General features: G+C 48.9%; 1 protein-coding gene across 4 annotated transcripts in view; it reads right to left on the bottom strand.

Moving 5' to 3' along the window:
- Positions 1-10,304: 10,304 nt before the first annotated feature.
- NRP2 (neuropilin 2) overlaps positions 10,305-18,648 on the bottom strand; it is an 80,290-nt gene continuing 71,946 nt past the window's right edge. For 2 of the 4 annotated variants that reach the window (XM_052674702.1, XM_052674703.1), the window contains exons 16-17: positions 14,201-14,269; positions 10,305-13,546 (exon numbers count right to left, since the gene is read on the bottom strand). In XM_052674702.1, coding sequence (XP_052530662.1) covers positions 13,293-13,546; positions 14,201-14,269 — 323 coding nt within the window. In that variant the 3' untranslated portion in view covers positions 10,305-13,292. Of the gene's footprint in view, positions 13,598-14,200; positions 14,270-18,648 lie in introns of all 4 variants that reach the window. The other 2 variants (XM_052674700.1, XM_052674701.1) reach the window with 1 other exon arrangement.

Raw genomic sequence — 18,648 nt, 5'->3', positions numbered from 1 at the left:
TGTCCCTCACACTGCCCATGCTGATGGAGCCGCAGAGCTGTGGGGTGCCATGGGAGGGGGCATGGGAGGACAAATGTCAGCATTTATCGATCCCCAGCTGCCTGCAGGGGACTTCACTCAGTGACACTGCCAATAGCAGTACGTGTAGGAGCTGGGCTGTGGCTGGATCGGTGGCATTAGGAGAATTGCTTTGTCCTAATTAATAGGAATAGGAATATTTCAGCCTCTTCCCTGCAAAGTGCTGGTGGATCATCAAGTGTGCAGCCAACTTCCCTTGCCAAGTGAATGCGAATGACAGACCATTTGTGTTTAGTGGAGTTGCAGTGTGTTGTCCAAAGCTGCTGCCTTTCTCTGTGGATTTCTTCTCTCCCTCCTTCCTAAACCAGAACTTAAAATCAGAGGGTGGGGCTTTTCCTGTTCTTTTGTGAAAAACAGAATGAGTTCTCAGAGCAGGCTCTCAGATGTTAACCACAGCCCCATCGCCTTTCAGATGAAATGACTGTGGCTGTTTACCAGTGGTTAATGGTTGTGTGGTTGTTTTTGTTTTTTTTTCTTTTTTTTTTTTTCCTTAAAAAGCTAAGGGAGGTGATTTGTTTTTTTTCTTCTTGTTCTTCCAGAATCAGGGTTCTTTCCTAATGATTTGTTAGTTGACAGGAAGAACAGGTTGCTGCTTTGTTTCACCAAGTGTTTTGATGTATCAACAGAGTTGTCCAGCGGGGATGAGTGTTTGCAAAAGCAGCTAATGGGGAAGATCAGAACTGATTTGTTCTGTTTTCAGAGGAAGGGGGTCCCTATCCACAAAACAGAGTAGGGGATGGCTGAAGGCCTCAAACACCAGCATTTAGTGCTTAAAGTGTGGTGACAAGCTGATGACCAAATTCTTGAAGCCAACAAAAAGCTGTGATTTTGTGCTGGGTGTCTATTTTGTCTGGTCCCCCCCACCTATCCCAGTCCCTGGCCTGCCCTGTATGGTCCAACCCAGTGCTGTGCTGGGCCTTCACATTTCTTGCAGCCAGGAAACAGGGGACTGCTGCAGACCTTGGGGCTGGACTGTGCTGGGAGCTGGGCTGCTCAGATCTTCAACCACTTGCAAGCAGGCTGCCAAATCATGCTGACAATGGGACTACAAAGCCTTCTTTTGGCTGGAACAACACTTGGAAAATGTATTTCCCAAGTGGGGACTTCAGCAGTGATATGAACAGAGGATGTGGCAAATACATGACCCATTACCATGCTCTGTCAGACTGGATCCTGCTACAATGCTGGTTTAACCCTCCCTGATACCCCCAGAAGCCACTGAGCAGTGAGGTGCAGAACTCCCCTTGGGCACAGGCAGATGAGAGCTGCTTAGGGAATTGCTGGGAAAGCAGCAGTGGGGAGCATGGGAACAGGGCAGGGATCTGCAAGAGTGACTGCTGGGTGCAAGGCTGTATCAGGAAGCCAGAACCAGTGGCACTGATGCTTCAGATGACTGCTGCTGCTGATGTCTGGACTCTCCTGCTCTCCTCCTGCCACCAAGCCCTTCACTGGCAGCCTTCAGCCTTTGTGTCCATCTGCTGTTAGGCTGAGTTGTTCCATGCTGCCCACACATGGGTATGAATATGGGATGGAGGTCCTGCTTGAGCTCCATACCTGAAACTTGAGCACACCAACATGGCTTTGAGATTCCTTCAGTGCATGGGTACCACATGGGTCTCTCTGTGTCCCCTCATTGAGACGTGGGCTTGTTTACCTCCATAGGCAGGCAGCAGCAGGGCCCAGCCAGTGCAGACCTTCCTCCAGCAATGCTGGCATGTCCTTAGTGTGTTCCTTATTGGCACAGCTCTCTTAGACACTGACTACATCCACAGCTGGTGTTGGGAAGGACTGAAGGAGTTGTTGTTTTTTTTTTTCTTCTCCTCCTTTTTAAACTATAAATAATAGCACAATACATCTCCTGTCTCTTTCAAAAGCAGCTCCTTTTTCTGATGGATAGACAGATATAATGAGATTCTCAAAGTCATAAATCTGCTGCTATTTTATTACCTGCATCTGCAGGAGGTGATATGAAGAGAATTTCGTACTGAGAGGACCCTTGAAAGGCTAGAAAAGAACAGTGATCCTTGGAAAGATCTTGAGAGAACCCATACAGCAGAAAATACTCGAGGTGTCAGAGTTGAGTGAGTGGTGTGGGCAGCGGGGTACCTGGCTGGGCTGCTCCTGATGCTGGGCACAGCAAATGGGCTGGGGCAGGGATGAGGGCTACAGCTCTGGGAGCAGAGACTTCACTGCTGCAGGGTGATGTCTGCAGTGTGATGCAATGATGTCTTCGTAACTGATCCAGTGATTACTTTACAGTCAGGGAAGGAGGCTTAAATCTCCCTCTCCTTGCTGCAGGGGAAGGTGAAGGGGAGCTCTGCTTCTGGCTGCCAGACAGCTCCCTCACCAGGCAGCTTGAGGGCAGCCCTCAGACTTGCTGGGCTGAGAGGAAATCCAGAGAGCAGAACTGCAAGCTGGGGGAAGAGCAGGAGGCATCTTAAAGCTGTGATCGTCTACAAATATTAACTGACTCTGGGCTTTGCAACTGCCAAAAAATGATGCTTGAGAAATGTGGCGCCAGGAATCCTCAAGTCACTTCTGGAGCCTTGGAAAATGCAGCTGCCTTGGGACATCAGCCCACGACGGTTGTTATTATCCACTGTGCAGAATGAAGCTTCTGTTGGGAGTGCTCACAAAGGCCATCATTCTTTATAAGTAGTGTCTGTTTTTATCACCTGGCAGTAATGACACTCTCTGGTCCCTTTAATATCTGAGCATGGTCGCACAGTACAGCTGGGAAACTCATCTCAGATTTGGCCCTGCACAGGGCAGCAAGCAGCTCATGATTCTCTGCCAAGGGCACAGTTACTGGTGTGGAAATGGGCAGGGTTCATGCAATAACAGCCTCCCCATCAGGCTTGGCCACCTGCAGGCTAGGTTCAGCCGCTTGCTCTGGAATAGAGCAGCACATATTGCAGTGTATGTCGATGTGCCACTGCTGGGACGATTGTGTCCAGACCCCACGTAGGGATGAGGTCAGAGATGGCACTGACCAGCTTCAAGTCACAGGGAGCTGTGACTTTCAGCATCCTTTGCTCCATGTCTCCTCTCCTGTCTTGAAAGTAAAGTACCAGGTGACTCAGGGTGACATATACCCTGGATGCAAGTCCTGTGTGCTGGGAAGTGGCCTTGAATTTTGGAGCTTGTCCCATGTCTCATGGGGACACAGCCCCCAGAACATGGTCTTTGGGGTAGCTGACATCTTGCAGCCAGCCTGCATCCATGTGCAGGCTGCGGCAGTGCCATAGACCTGACCCTGGAGATGCCAGGGAAGTGACTCACGGCGCAAAGCCGGAGATACTCAGCCTGCTTAGCTTACTAAAAAGAACAGGAGGTGACTTAATTGTGCTGTGTGAGATACCTTCATGGGGAGAGAAAGGCAGGCTTTAAAGATGTTAGAAAAAAAAGATTTTGCCATCCCAGTTTCTTGTAAGATGGGAAGATAAAGCCATACTTGAGAATCTCAGTGGGAACCAGCAGCAGGGTCTGGAATCGCTGGTTGCCTGACAACACTGAATCATGTTGTGACCTTATCATTCTGTTTATTTGGATGAGCTATCCCTGGTGGCTGGGAGGTGCAGACGGCTGCAGTGGGTGCCCAGTGGTGAGGGGCTGCCTGCCACCTCTGCTCAGAGTGCCCTCGGAAGCTGAAGGTAGGCGCATGTAGAGTGCTCCTGCTCAGATGCTGGGGATCAAGGTGGTGTTCATAACAGTCAAAAAATGTTTGCTTCCTCTTGCAAATGTTCAAACATGTTTAAACTGTCTGTGGTGCCAAGCTGTTTCTCTCCATATTTTAAGAGAAAATAAGCTTTCTATAAGGAAAAGAACCACAAAAAGCACAGTAAGCCCGAAGTTAACAGTGAGCAGACCAAAACGAAATACCAAAAAGATTCTAGCTGCTCCTCTAAAACATTGTACCTCACAGCAAAGGGTATGGGAAAAGATGAGAGAATGGGTTTGTTTGGTGAAGCTTGTGACATCTCTGTAGTGCAAAGCTGGCCCGAGTCCCCATCCCCACCACCATGGGGCTGGGACATCCCATCTTCTGCAGCAGCCTGGCGTAAGGGTTGGAAAAGGCTGTCGGTCTGTCTCCTTTGGATTGGGTCAGCTCTTTTTGGTGTAGAGGTGAGGAAGGAGAGTGAGCTATCGGTTGTGGTGCTGCTGCTGCAGGCAGCTCACATTGGGCAGCTTCAGTGATGGAAACAGACAGCAGTGAGCTTCTCTTTGTAGCAGATAATAGTCAAAACAGCTTGAAAACTATTCATAATTGAGAGCTTTGAGAACAGCCGATGCTACACACACACACGCATGCGCGCAGCATCCTGTCATTAAGCGCTCTTTGGATGGCAGTCCCAGCACTTCATTATCCCCCGTCGCTGCCTGGGGAGGGTGGTGGAGGAGAGAGAGGCATGAGGTCATTTTTGTTGTTGTTTGTTTTTTTTTTTTAATAATCCTGTTTTTCTAAATAAATTTTCACTGTGAAGTGGTGTGACAAGAAAGCAGCACAAAGCATCCTGCCTCGCTGGTGCCCTCTGCGGATGGTGTGGAGGCTGTGGCTCAGAAGCAGGCAGGTGCCTTCGCACCTGCAGCAAAGGACAGTGTGCCACTAAAGCTGGTGAAGTGCGACTGGGGTGGTACTGCGGAGAGATGTGGGACGGCCACTCTGGGCCGCTCACGGAGCCTCTGGGAGGATGTGTTCGGCTCTGCAGGGGGCAAACCCTGATGGTCCAAGATTAGGAAGGGGGCTGGGGGATGAGCCCGGGGCTTCTTGTGCCGTTCCTGTTTGCAGACAGAAATGGTTCATGCCCTGTGTGGGCTGGAGGAGAGAGCCAGGAGATGGTGCTTTATAGTTAGCTTGCTCTCTGAGAACACACGTTTGTTTTTGCCAGGGACAGAATTACAGTCAGATCTGACTTCAGGGTGGCGCTGATTTTGGAAAGCGAGACAGTGACCTCAGCCTGGTAGAAAGTGAGGTGATGGAGAAGGCGTTCCCGGCCACAGGGCCACTTCCTGTGCCCTCATCCAGCCTCAGCTGCTCTGCGCATCCCTTGGGTGCTGCAGGAAAATGCGGATGGGGCTCGGTCACACTTGCAAAAGTGCTTTTCCAGCATGCCAAATTGCCTGGGTAGCTGTGATGAAGCGCTGTCACTGCTCGGCTCGTTCCGTGCCATGCGGTTTATCAGCATTATCTGCACTTCAGCTCAAGTATCTGGGGGAATCATCTCAACTCATTCCTCGGCCAGGATCCTGAATCTCTTCAATTCCGGCAGCATTGCTGTATTTGCAACCTCGTCATTATCCCGAGTCTGATAACCTTGGTGTTCATTTTTTAAGTCATTGAGCAGTTTCCTGCTTGTCACAGTGTTGGTATTTAGAAATACAAGCTACTGCAGCTGTTTCCGCCCTCCCAAGCCCACCTGCTGAACTTGGTAAACTCTATTTCTAATCTTGAAGTCAGTGGGAATAACATCTTCCTTTGAAAACAACAAAGACTGTTTTTGAAATGCTCTCCAAGTGGGGGTCTGTCCCTCTCCCTGCCATGCATGGGGCTGGGTGATGATGCATCTTGCCGGCATGTTTCCACACCTGGTCCTGTAGAACTTCGTTCAGATGCATCCTGCAGCACATCTGGGGCCTGCCCCAGGCAGATGGGGGCATCATGGGACCCTCGAGGGGCCTTTCCTTTCTCTGCTCCCTGAAATCCCCAAGTATACTGCAAGAAGGGGCTGCTGTTGCTGCCACCATTGCCCGTGGCTGCTCCAACCTCTTCCATGCCCCCACAACAGGGGCACATCGCTGCAGAAGCTGGGCAGCAGCAGTATCCATGTGTTTGGAGTTAGGAGCTCAAGGGCTGCCAGAATGGTTTTTCCTTTCCAGGATGCTCATGCAGCCAGGGCTGGGCTCCTCTTCCTGCTTCTCCCTCCTGAGATCAAACCGAGCTCAGTATTTAACTTCTCCTGCAGTAAAACTGCACTGTGGCAGAAAGAGATGCAAAGACCCTTTGGTGCCACAATGCTATCTGCCGCAGAAGAGTTGTCCTGCTAGTAGCCAGCTGGGTTGTCATAGGATGTGACAGGGCATGCCAGCCATCAGAAGCACTGGGCATACTGTTTGCCCTGTTTCAAGGATGCCTCCTTGTCCAAGGAAATAAATAAGTCAATTAAAAAAAAAAATTGCTGGGTGAGATACTGATGTCTAGCCTGGGCCATTCATTAGAATCTCTTGTTGATTTGGGCTGACCTTTGCTCACGTTTCCACTGTGAGCACATCCAAAACAAGGCAGACATTTAACTTTGTTTCGGGCAATGTTACTCTAATGTGGCTTTTTCTGCATAGCTCTCTCTTTTATGGCAATCAAATGTACTGCCAACTTTTCTCTCACTATGTAAACCAGCGAAGGGAACCAGATGCTTCTTGTTTTCCTCCAAAATGTAGCTGGAGGTTGGGTTTTGTTTAGCATTCAGAGGGCTTTCTCGCAGGCAGTGTTTCCTAGCACGGACTCTTAGTGCACTCCTTTCCAGCTCCCTGCTCAGAGCTGTCACCTTTGTCCTGCCTGGCTACTCCCTGCTTGGGGTCTGGGGAAGCCATGTTAGATTTGCCCCCATTTATAGAATCATAAAATCATTAAGGTTGGAAAAAGGCCTCTAAGATCACCCCCGTCCAACCCAACCACCGTGACCCCTAACCATGGCCCACAGTGCCACGTCTCCGTGGTTCTTGAACACCTCCAGGGATGGAGACTCTACCACCTCCCTGGGCAGCCCATTTCAATATCTCACCACTCTTTCTGAGAATAAATGTTTCCTAATATCCAACCTGACCCTTCCCTGGTACAATGTGAGGCCGTTATGCTCTGATCAGCTATCTGTCCATCCATCTGTCCATTCATCCATCTGTTCAGCCATCCACTTGTTCTTTCAGGCCGGTCTGTGCTGCACATGACAAACACACTTTCCTGGGGGAGATCATCAAAAATACCCATGCGACCTGTGCTCTTTTGGTGATTTTTAATCATTTCCCTCCTCTACCTCCAGCCATACTGCTGCTGCTATTTTTGTAATCGCTTCTCTGCTTTCAAGTCCTTATCTTCTTTAGCTTCCCCTCTGCTTCTCACTTTTTATGCCCTGAAATCTTTTCATCACCTTTTTTTTTTTTTCCTCTTTGAGACTGATTGGGCTTTATTTCTTCTCCTCTGCCAGATTTATGTGAGTTGTCAAGGCCTGCAGCCGTTTGTCTCTGCCTGATGACAGACTTGCCTTTTCCCCCCAAATCAGATTCATGGCTGTTCTTAAGGTCTTTTAATATTTTAATGCTCGGGCCATAAATTTCATTTCCTTTAAGCCTCAATCCCCCTGCAGGCCTTGCAGAGGCGGTTTTGGCTGTGCCCCCCCGGCTGGCTTTGCCTCGTGCCCGGCTGTGCTGCGGATTTGCGCCGTGCAAAGTGCGAGGAAAGTGTTGCAGGAATTCACTTCTCCACAAGCTCAGACATTCTTCAGAACTTGACGGGAATTGACATTTTTTTTCTTCAAAGCTGTGATTTGTTGCGGACTTGTTGTGCTTTTTATTAAAACGCTATCGCGGAGCGCTCAAAGAGGTTGGCTTTGCAGATCCCAACTTCCTTCTGTAATAAATGCAGCCACGGCTTACGGCTCTCCCTCTGATGTGTCATCTGGGGACTGCTTAAATCACCCTGATTTCTCTCCAAGGCAGAAAGGCTTTTGGTGCCCAGAAACTTTCCTTCCCCCAAGTTAGCAAAGCCTCTCCACTGATGGGGATGGCTGTGTGGGATTAGCAGCACCGCAGCCCTGTGAGGACCCTGCACGGCTTCCTGAAGATCTGGGGTGCAGCAGTGTCCTCTCTGCACTCCTGCCAGGCGTCCTCCACTGCTGGGGGTGGTGGAGAGAGTTGGCAGAGCCTTTTCTTTTGGTTTGCTGTCTTCCACCCCCCACAGCAACACAAGGCAGCAGGGCAATATTTCTTCCCTTGGTTTTTGGCTCTCGGGCTGTACATTTAATCCAGCACTTTCCATCTCAGATATGAGTGGTGCAGCTGAGTTACGATGCGGGAGCCCAGAGAGGAGTCATTCTCTCTCAACACATTAAGGATTAGTTATTTTCCTATTAAACTGCTTTAGTCATGGTGAGCTTTCTGCCTTAAACGCATTGCTGTGTTTGATGGGTGCTGGCAGTGAACACTGCTTGACTGCAACCAGCAAACAGCACAGGGTGCCACCACTGCCTCTCTAGCCTGTTAGGGGCAGGGCTGCTGATGAGGCAGGTACAGGCTGTGGTGCTAGGCCTGGTGCCCAGGGAGCTGCTGGAGGGGCACAGTGCTATTTTGGGAGCCTACATGAGGGCTAGTGGCTGTAGGCTGGGGGTGGGACATCCAGCCCCAGTCCTTGGTGCTCAGGAGCACCTGGCAGGTTCAGGGTGGTGGGAGAGGTATTCAGAGGGAGAGGTAAGAGATGCTCTGCTTAGATTCACAGAATCAACCAAGATTGGAAAAGACCTGTAAGGTTGCCTATTCCAGCTGTCTGCCTGTCACCAATATTGCCTACTAAACCATGTCCCTTAGTACAATGTCTCCACAGCTCTTGAACTCCTCCAGGGATGGTGACTCCACCATTGCCCTAGGCAGTCTTTTCTAGTGTCTGGCTGCTCTTTTGGAGAATAAATTCTTTCTAATAACCAACCCAAACTCTTCTGGCACGACTTGAGGTCATTTCTTCTAGTCTTGTCACTAGTTATGCAGAAGCAGAGGCCAATCCCCACCTTGCCACAACCTCCTTTCGGGGAACAGTGGATGGCAATAATTTCTCCTTCAGCCTCCTCCAGATCGCAAAATTCCGGTTCCCTCAGCCACTCCTCGTAAGACTTGTGCTCCAGACCTTTCACAGCTTTGTTGCTTGCACCTGCTGCCAATTAATTAATTACGCATTTACTCATTAGTGCAGCCCCATGGCTCCCCTCACTGCCAAGCCCCCAGCTGTCCAGAGAGCAAGTCATTATTTGAGAAAACTTTCCATTAAAACAGAAGGCAAAGAGATAGCTAGAAAGAGAAGGGGGAGAGCCACGAGGAGGGTGTGCATGAGAGTGCAGTCAGAGGACCTGCAGGATGTGCAGGAGTGCCTGAACCCCTCTGAGCAGGTTGAGGATGGTGACACTGCTGTTCTCAGCCTGCTGAGCTGCTGATTGCTCCTGTGCCACTCCCAGGCCCTGGCCTGAGCTGGAGCTGCAGCACAGTGGAAATGTCCTTTGGTGCCTCACCTCCTCCCCATCTGTGGCCTGTGCTGGGTAGCTCGGTGGATACTGCACTCCTCTGCCTGGCTCCTGTCCTTCCTGCGTGCGCCTGCTATACTGCCCAGCTGTTACCTGCTGCTCTGCTCCTTGTGCTAGAGGAGGCACATCTCCAGCCAAACTGATTTACAGGACAGGTGTGACATGATTGAGTCACTTATCTGCCAGCTGCATCCTGCTCCCTGACAGCCACCCCCCAGGTAATGATTGTAACACTGGTGCTTTATTCTTGGTGAGGGAAGAGCTGTCAAGGCTGCAGCTATATGGCCATCTTCATCTCGGCTGCCAGCTGCCCTTCATTGCTTAAAGAGCCTCTTTAATGAGCATGCTTCTGGAGGGGGAGAGGTGAGGGCAGCAAGATTTCGCTTGTTCTGGAGGTCTCTGGGGCTTGACGGATTGGTTCCCATCTACCAGGGCTGGTAGATAAGATAGATACGTACATCATGATGCAGGTTCTGTCCCACAGCTCCTCCAGCCAGCCTGTGGCCTCCAATACCAGCCTCTGTAGGGTGCATGAGCTGGAAAGCCCCTGAGGCTGCAGGAAGGAGGCAGGGATGGATCAGCTGCCTTGCCTGCTTTGTGCTGCCCCAGCTCAGCGTGCAGCCCATGCCACAACCTACATGACATCTGACAGAAACAGCAGCCTCCGTGCCAGGGAGGAGAGGCTATGTTGGAGAGGGAGAAGGCAAGAGTGCAGTCTGCAATAGCCCTGACACTCCTGTGTCATTGCAGGCGACAGGCCACCTGGAGCCATATACCTCCAGCTTTGCTGCTGTGTCCCTGAGGCATCTGGCTGGTCAAAGACCTCTCAGTTCAGCTTTCTTCTCATTGTTCTTCCATAAACAAAAAAGCCACTGAAACATAATCTCTACCATAATGTTTATTAAATAGTAATTTTAAAAGGTTTTTATACAAATCATATAAACACAGTTTGATTTTTTTCTTTTTTTTTTTCTTTTTTTTTTTTTTTTTACACCGAAGAATCACAGTAAAAGCTCTTTAAGTCCATAAGTCCTGGCTCAGCCAGTGAACAGTCAAATACCTTGAACTGCAAACCTTGGAGAAGTTCCATTCCTGCATACAGTTTCTTAATGGTTTAATTCCCATGCTCAGCCCCGGCACCTTCCCATGAAATGAAATCACTCGGCACCACAGCCTGCCTGCTAGCAACACGTCCTCGCCTTCAGAAAGGTGTGGAGGCCATGGCCCATTTCAGCAAAGGCATTAACACTAATTTCTTTTTTTTCCTTTTCTGAATTTCGAAAGGGAATTGTGATCAGCAAATCAAATATATTTGCAGAGGAGGATGCAATGAGTTGAATGCACTGACGACCGTATTTTTTCCCTGTTGAAGTTACAATCAAACACAGTTTTCTGTAGTAGAACAGTAAAGCACCCAGCAGAGGTAAGTGAGGTATCGGCTTTGCAGCATTATCAGCCTGCTCCTGCCCTGCAAGCACACACGCGTGGTCCCAGCACAGCCTGCCAGGGCCAGCAGTGCTCTCCTGCCCCAGGTAAGAGACACAGCAACACGAGTCCCACGGAATAAGTCACATACACAATACATACAGAGAATCCACGTGCGTGTGCAAACACACTATTTCTGAATATATGTATATACGAACTCTCTCTGTACGCCTACTAGACACCATAACGATATCTTTTTAATTATATATTTTCACCTATTGTTTGCCTAAGTTGACTTTTCTACTGTATGGTCCTTTTCCATTCATCCTTCCCCTGTCCTGTGATTCAAAGGGGACAAAGCCATCAAGCAGCAGCAGTCCAGCTTTGAAATGGTCTGGTACATTTCCTCCTACTGCCCGTGTTCTTTTTCTATAGCAAAGCAACACCTTTGAGGAACTTGTACATGAAGAAAGCCAGAAGAAATAAGGTGACTCGAGAGAATCTGAGACGGATTCTGCTGTTCCTGTCGGGCACACAGCATGAATTGAAAAAATGAAGGGCCGCATGTGTCTGTGTGTGCGTGTATGAAACGTGGATGTCTGGCTGATACAGCTGTTGCATCTGCTGCACCAGAAACATGTGCATACTTCTAGCAGTGGGCAAGTCTTTCTTCCTTTTTTTCCCCTAAAAACTTGTCTCACAGAGCTTTTCATGAAACAGGGACAAATGTTTCTATTCCCACTGCAGCGAGGAGCAGCTGTGGCACTGTCCGTGTTCCTCCCCACTCCAGATGCTGCTCGTCTCCCTGAACACCTGGCCTGCTGTAGGATGTGCATGCAGGGGCTGTGCAAGCTGAGCTTCACACCACATTGCACCTACAGCGCTCTGTGGTAATGCGAGAAAATCCATCCCCAGCCCAAAACATTATACCAGGCAAAATGTAAAACCAGGACATTTCCAAAGAGCTCCTGAACAAACAAACCCAGCGTGCGGAGAAATTTTTCCCTTATGCATGTGCAAGCTAACACAGGCAATCTATCTGTACTAAACCAGGACTGAAGGCATTGGTTTGGGGCTCAGCATCTGAACCTTCTTGCTCCCTTAGCTTGTTTTCCTAGCACACCTCTCCCACGGCACAGTGGTGTGGGAGGTGACAATGCAGCCAGACCACTTCAAAGCAGAAGAACTGGGCAAGTTCAACCAGGCTGTGCCCAACGGAAAGCCATGCAGGACAGTGTTTTGTGGGGAAGGATGAAGACCTCACTTGTTTGATACAGCACTGATCATCAGATGGAGGAAAAACACTTCTTCTAAGGCACTTGTTTAAACTAAGACAAGACACAGCTCAGAAATAAAACTTCAGGTTTTTGCTACTGACCAGGAGCGGTGCCACTCTGCTCTGAAGGGGATGAGAAGATGGCAGCAATTTGGTCCCTACGTGCTGGCAGTGCCAGCTCACGCCCCGCAGCCCTGGGGAACAGAGGGCACGCAGCCAGGCTCCCCGGGGCAGCAGGTACAGCTCTGGCCTACATCACACTTTGTCCTCCTTCCTGGGCTTGGCTGGGAGCTCTCAGCACCATGCCTTGCATCCAGGCCCTGGCCAAGGGGCTTCCAAATACCCAAGTGCAGGGAACTGGCAGACTCTGTCTTTTGTTGCTGCAATTTTCTCATTACAGCAAAAAAGGAAAAAAAGAAAAAAGGAGGGGGGGGGGAAGAAAAAGGGCAGGATCAAGAGGGGTGGGAAATTCAAAGAAAGGCCTTCCTGATGAAGGCCTCAGCTGTTTCAATCCAATATTTGGATTTAATAAATGGCTCTTATTCACAAATCACTTTAAGGCTCTTCAGCTTCTCTCGAAGAGGTGCTTCTACACATAGGGTTCCTTTCTATTTTATTTCTTAATGACTTAGAAAGCGCTGTTGTTACCAGAAACACCAAGCCCAGCATCCCATCTCTCCCCCCTGCCAGGACAAGGAAAACGAAAGGTAACAACAGGCTTCCACGTGCAGGACTGGAAACCACAGCTTCCTGGGTTTTATATGAAGTGCACAAATCCCTATAGCCAAAATAACAACTGGACAGGGTCTAAAATGGATAGGGTCGCTGTGTGCGTGCATCATTCCTAAAGATAGGGCTGAAGAAAGCCCTCAGCTTTCTCAGCAGCTCACGAGAGAAAGGAAGTGGAAAATAACAACTGACAATTAGTTTCTCACATCCAAAAGGTAAACCAGCCTCCCTTGCCACATCACATCAGCAGACAATGAAGATGAACCAACAAACAAGGGTCTTAATGCCCCTCACCCAGCACAGTCCGGTTCACTGGGCTGCCCACTCGGTTCTGGTGGAGCTTCCGGCAGGAGCTGACAGTGGGAGCAGCACCCCCCCTCACTCCTCCCATGCTGCTCGGTTCCCGTTATGGCATTCAGTTCCCACAGAAAACAGCAAATAAAGTAACCCCCCCGCCAGCCCACCTCACCGGGCACAACGCCAAGGGTGGTCCCACAGGGCACCCATCAGGCCTCCGAGCAGCACTTCTGGTGGTTCATCTTGACCTTGTGCTTGATACCGTCGTACAGCTCAAAATTGTAGTTCTCCAGCGTGGTGGAGCTCCGTGAGGACAGCCCTGCATACGAGCACGTGCAGTAGAGCAGAAGACCAGCACAGATGGCTCCGAGAAGGACGCCGAGTGAGCTCATCGCTATGATGGTCACCAGGATGGGATCCAGGCTGTAGAGCCAGCTTTTTTCTTTGTCCAGCTTCGAGTTTCCTGGAGAGTTAGTAGAGAACAGGGTGTCGTTCTTATCCGATCCAAAGTAATCTGCAGTGGAATGGGTACTTATTATCCAGCGATCACTCTTTTCTCCATCTTGAAGCATTTCTTACTTGGAGTTGTTATGGCCTCACAACACCTCCCTCTGAATATATCTCAGGCAGGTTTCTCTAACCTAGGTCCAGAACTACTGTGAAGCATCTAATTACCAAGAAAGCTAAGCGTCCCAATTCCCTCCTACACCTGTGGCTATGTTAATGTCATGCTAGCATTTTACACCCACTGAAACTCTGGCCCTTCAAGCGCCACTGAGTTCAGAATTATGGCAACAGCCTGTCACAGATCCCAGACTTAATTTTCTCCATTTACAAGTCAAAATGCCACACAAGCAGCAATTAATGCTTGAAAGATCAGTTCCACTTGTCCTAACACAAATACAATATATTGACTTTGCAAGGTTGCTTGCTACTGAAGAAGGAAAACAAGAAAAGAAAACTAATGTCTTTGTCCAGACACTAAGCCACCACTTCAGTGTATATTCTCAAGCTCCTAAACCTCATTAAAGACGAGGTTTGTGAGAAATTGTAAGCAGCTGATATTGAAAGACAAGCTCCCCTAGACAAACTATCCATGTGGCATCTTGATACCAACCAGTATCATCGCTGTCTTCCAAGTCTTGCTCAGGGATCAGGAAATCATCCTTCATTCTTGGGAAGTTCACTAGAACAACAAAATGGGAAGCACTGTTTGTTTAAAGAGGCCTTTTGGATGCACTGCCACCAGCCACTGGACTATGTGAGTGAAGAAAACAATAGCTTAACTACTGCAAGGTTCTTCCTCTTTCTCTGTTGGCCAAAGTCAACAAACACACACACACACTCAAGAGAACAGAATCTTCCCACTACATCACATTTCACGACCACCAGATGACCAGATTTTAAGAAGAAAAAAGTAGAATGAAAAGCAAAGAAACCAGATAATCTGAATAGCACTAAAATATTGCCATTGCTGTCTACATAATGGCTATAATTCACTGTTAGCATGCTCAAGAGTATTATCCTTGTAACTCTGAATAGGATCATACTGCCTATCATTACTTGCCACTAACGTTAGACCCATTTAGCCCACTCTACTTTTCATGTTTCCCCATACATCTCACAGGACTCATAGCTCCAATGAGCCAGTTTCTCTCTGTGTTTCAGATAAATTCATAACAATTTGAGGAAGTCATATATCACCATAGTATGTTTTAATGCAAAAGCTGGTTAAAATGGGAGCATGGCAAATGGGTGTCCATATCTAGGCATTTATGTTAACATCTCTCTGATCCAAATTCCTTTTAGTGATGCCATTTCTTTCTGTTGTTCAGCATGGATTAAGCATTAGTAACCAAATGCCCAGGATGTAATCTCAGCAGAAGGGTGGCTGTTTTTTGTTTTCTTTGTGTGTGTGCATAGTCTTCTCAGCATTCTCTCTAAGTATAGTAACCGCATTTCATTTTCAGTTTTCCAAAAGAAAACATCTCTTCATTTTGATCTGCTTAGATTTCTCAAAGCTGGCTATAACTCAGGGTGCTCAGCTGAGACAGGACCTTCAGCAGGTCAGGAATGCCAAAAACCAGGGACTGCTAGAAAGCAGTAGGATTCACATCCTTGAAATAATTGTGGTTGAAAACCAAGGATATTTTATGTCTTGCACAGAAACAGCAAGAACAATTTTATGAGGTTATTTAAAAGCAACTAAGACCAAAGAATATAACTTGTCCCTAAAGGCTCAATGTGTGATGAAATTATTTGAAACCATGTAGAATATTATTTGCACATATTGCACAGAGGTTAAGGACTGGAAAAAGCCTCCTGAATCATCAACTCCATTTCTGCTATCACAGAGAATGCTGTGGGGCAGCCCCTGCTAGCAATATTGCAAGGTTCACCGAGAGCAGGGCAGCTCTGCTGAGAGCTGTGCTGCCCAAATCCCCCTTGCTGTCAGGAGCCTTGGTGGTCATCCTGTTTCCAATTCAATTTGACAGCATCTCATGCTGGAGGGGAAAATGCACCACACCCACTGAGCCACATACTATTTAACCCATGTCCCAAGAGTTCCCTGCCCGAGAAGTCTGATACCTTAACTTGTGTTGGTATAACTCTAGAAGCCGTGGCAAGCAGCAGCACCCAGGGCATGTGAGTGGCTCCCCACTGGAGACTGACAGCAGAAATTCCATGTGCTGGGAGCTTCCATACTTGCAGAGTTGTCTTGTGCCCACCTCACTCAAAGAATTAAAGAATTTCTTTGAATTTTCCAGATAACCTGGCAACGGGAACACACACGCCAGAACTGCCCCTCCTGATGTTGAGCTGCACATCACGTGAGTCACGGAATTAAGGCAACCCGAGGCTGCTGGTAGGTAGCTGAGGAAATACAGGTGTACAAGACATTCTGTATGTCTTTGCTTTAGCAGTGAGTTCACATGGTTTCTCAGCACTTCCAGAGCTGACAGCCCCAGATGGCAACATCTCAGGGCTGGGAGAACTGCCTGAGGGCCTCTTGCAAACATTTAGAGCCGAACATGTGGAAAATAACTTGCAAAGCAGAACACACACAAAGCTGTCTGCTCTCTGGTCCTCAGCCGGAGGACAAGCTGCGGCGTTCTGCCCTCCCGCTGTCACCCACACAACCCACAGGACTGCAGGTTATGTGAATGAACAGAGGTGGAAGCGGGGACACGGGCCACCAGGGGGGCCATGTACAGGGGAGCAGTGTTGGAAGCCTTCTGCTCTTCTGTATTCTAGCTCCCCTACATTTTGTCTGAGAATGCGTTAGCAATTTGGTGCTCTTTTATTTCCCAGGATAGTATTGAGGGAAAGGCCAGAAAAAATAAAGTATCAGTTAATCAACGCTTTCGAAAGAACACTGATTCTTCAAGCCTGAAAGAAAGGAGCATTGGGAAAACTTGAAAAAAGAGAATGCTTGTACAAAAAGCCAGCTCTGAATCTGTTTGCTCTCCCTGCAATTTTCTCAATTCCCTCTGCTAATATGACTCCAATTTCTGCTTAAAAGACATCTTCCTCCTCACTGTTACTCCCTTCTCCTCAGGCTGGTGGCAGAGCCTCGTCACGCGCTCTGCACACTGCAATACTGCTATTGGATGGCAGTTGTGTCACGCAGGGCTTTACATTGGCCCTGGAACAACTCGGCCTGTCTTTTTCCGTGCTGGGGTTTCTGGAGTCATTAACAAAATCAGATCTGGCTGCGGGGCTGTCTGGGAACTGGAGCCGGTGGTTGCAGCACCGATCCTATTGGAGATGATTTTCTGTCACAGAAAACAGCCTGCTATTTGTCATTAATTAGGATCCTTTGTGACAAATCTCAGACATATTGTCACAAGGGGAGCAGACCATGAAAGCTGACTCCCCGGCGTGCAGTTCCTAGGAAAGCCCAGCAAGATACAGGGCAGAATGGGGTAAGCATATATTGCCCCATGCTGGGGAGAGCATCCTTCCTACAAGACAACTTCCAGGCATAATTTACTTGGCTTTTAAATGTAGGGAGACAAAATGAAAAAAATACACTGGAGAAAGGTAGGTGAGATTGCAAAGGGTACCAGTGTGTAGCCAAGAGAAGGGGTTTCTCCTCAGCAAAAGGCAGGAGCCGAACAGAGCAGAGCACCCAGCCCTTTGTGCTAAAAAGCTGATGTTAGTGACATTGCTGCAAGCAGCCAGATGCAGAGAAAAGGACGCAGTCTGTTGGATTTGAGAGCACCATCAGCTAAAAGGCTAATTTATGGGACCTGAAAAATGAGGATGAGATTCTAATCAAAGAGAAGGAGCATCTTAAGTACCATGCCGCCATAAGCTCGCATGTGGGGAAAGAATCAGTGTTTGCAGAGATTCAGGCTCTTTACCACACATCCCTGAACATGGCAGTGTGGGTCAAGCAGGGCCAAGGAGCTCTGCACACTGGGCAAGGCTGCAGCATCCCAGTGACACACACTGCATGCATGATCCCCAAACCCTGTGCCAGCTCTTCTCGTTTTGCTTTTTCCTTCTTGACTGATTTTTGTCTGATTTAACCCCAGGCACCAAGTGCTGCCTCCTGCAGGGTTCCTGCATCCTTAGACAGAGCTCTCCCTATCACCATGTGGCCAGAAAGCACTGCTGCTGCTAGCCCAGGCACAGACTTGAGCATCACACTCTTCTCTCTCTGCTCACTTTCAGCCCTTTTCTCTCCGCAGCCACGGTGTGGTTCCAACTCACGTCACTTTGCTTTGACACAGCAAAGCAGCCACCGGGGCCTTGCCTTGACACAGCTGTGTCTCGGTGCTGCTGCATGCTGGGCAGGCAGCAGCTGGAGTATATGTCTGGTCTTTGGATCCCGGCCGCTCCACCTCCAGTTGAAAATCCGCCTCATTTCTCTCACCCCACCCCTCCAGGAACACAGAACGTTTTTAGTTTACAAAACTCTCTGCCAAATTCCAAATTGAAAGAGTGCTTTGGCTAGAGATCAGCATTAAAGAAAGCAAACAAGAAACCTCTCCGCTGGCCCTACATCCCCTCCCTCCCGCAGTGCGGGAAATGCTGGACCTTATCCTCAGCACCTCATCTTGGGGCACTGAGATGCCCTGTAGGCACCTTGTGCTCAGAGGAGATGGCAAAGCATGGTGGGGCAGGCAAAGACCCACTTGAGCTGGTGGCATGAAGCTGGGCCGCGTCCTTGCTGTAGAAGCAGCTTTCAGTCAGTCCCACACACCAAGAAGCACACCTCACCTTGCAGGCTGCGGGCAGCTCTGGGTGCCAAGCCCAGACCCCTGTGTGCCTGAAGCTGCCTGCTGAGGAAGTTGCACCCCAGCCTCATTAACTTGCATGTATTTTTCTAAACAAAGCGGGCTAATTTTAGCTGCTTTTCTTCCTGCACTGTGCTGCAGTCTGAGCAGCACCCAGCTCCCCGGTCAATCTGGTTGTGGTGTACAGAAGGAATAATTAAACCCTGAACGATTCCTCCCTTTTCTTCTGTTTACTTAACAGATTTTTTCCCTCCTTGCTGGGAAGCCAGCAGCCATTTTCTCCCTCCCTGTTTTTTGCATGTGCATATTTGTTTTGAAT

Source organism: Tympanuchus pallidicinctus, unplaced genomic scaffold (genome assembly GCF_026119805.1).
Source record: "Tympanuchus pallidicinctus isolate F22 unplaced genomic scaffold, pur_lepc_1.0 scaffold15, whole genome shotgun sequence".
NCBI classification, from domain to species: Eukaryota; Metazoa; Chordata; class Aves; order Galliformes; family Phasianidae; genus Tympanuchus; species Tympanuchus pallidicinctus.
Note: the sequence above shows the minus strand (reverse complement) of the source record. Positions and strands in the feature narration are given on the sequence as shown.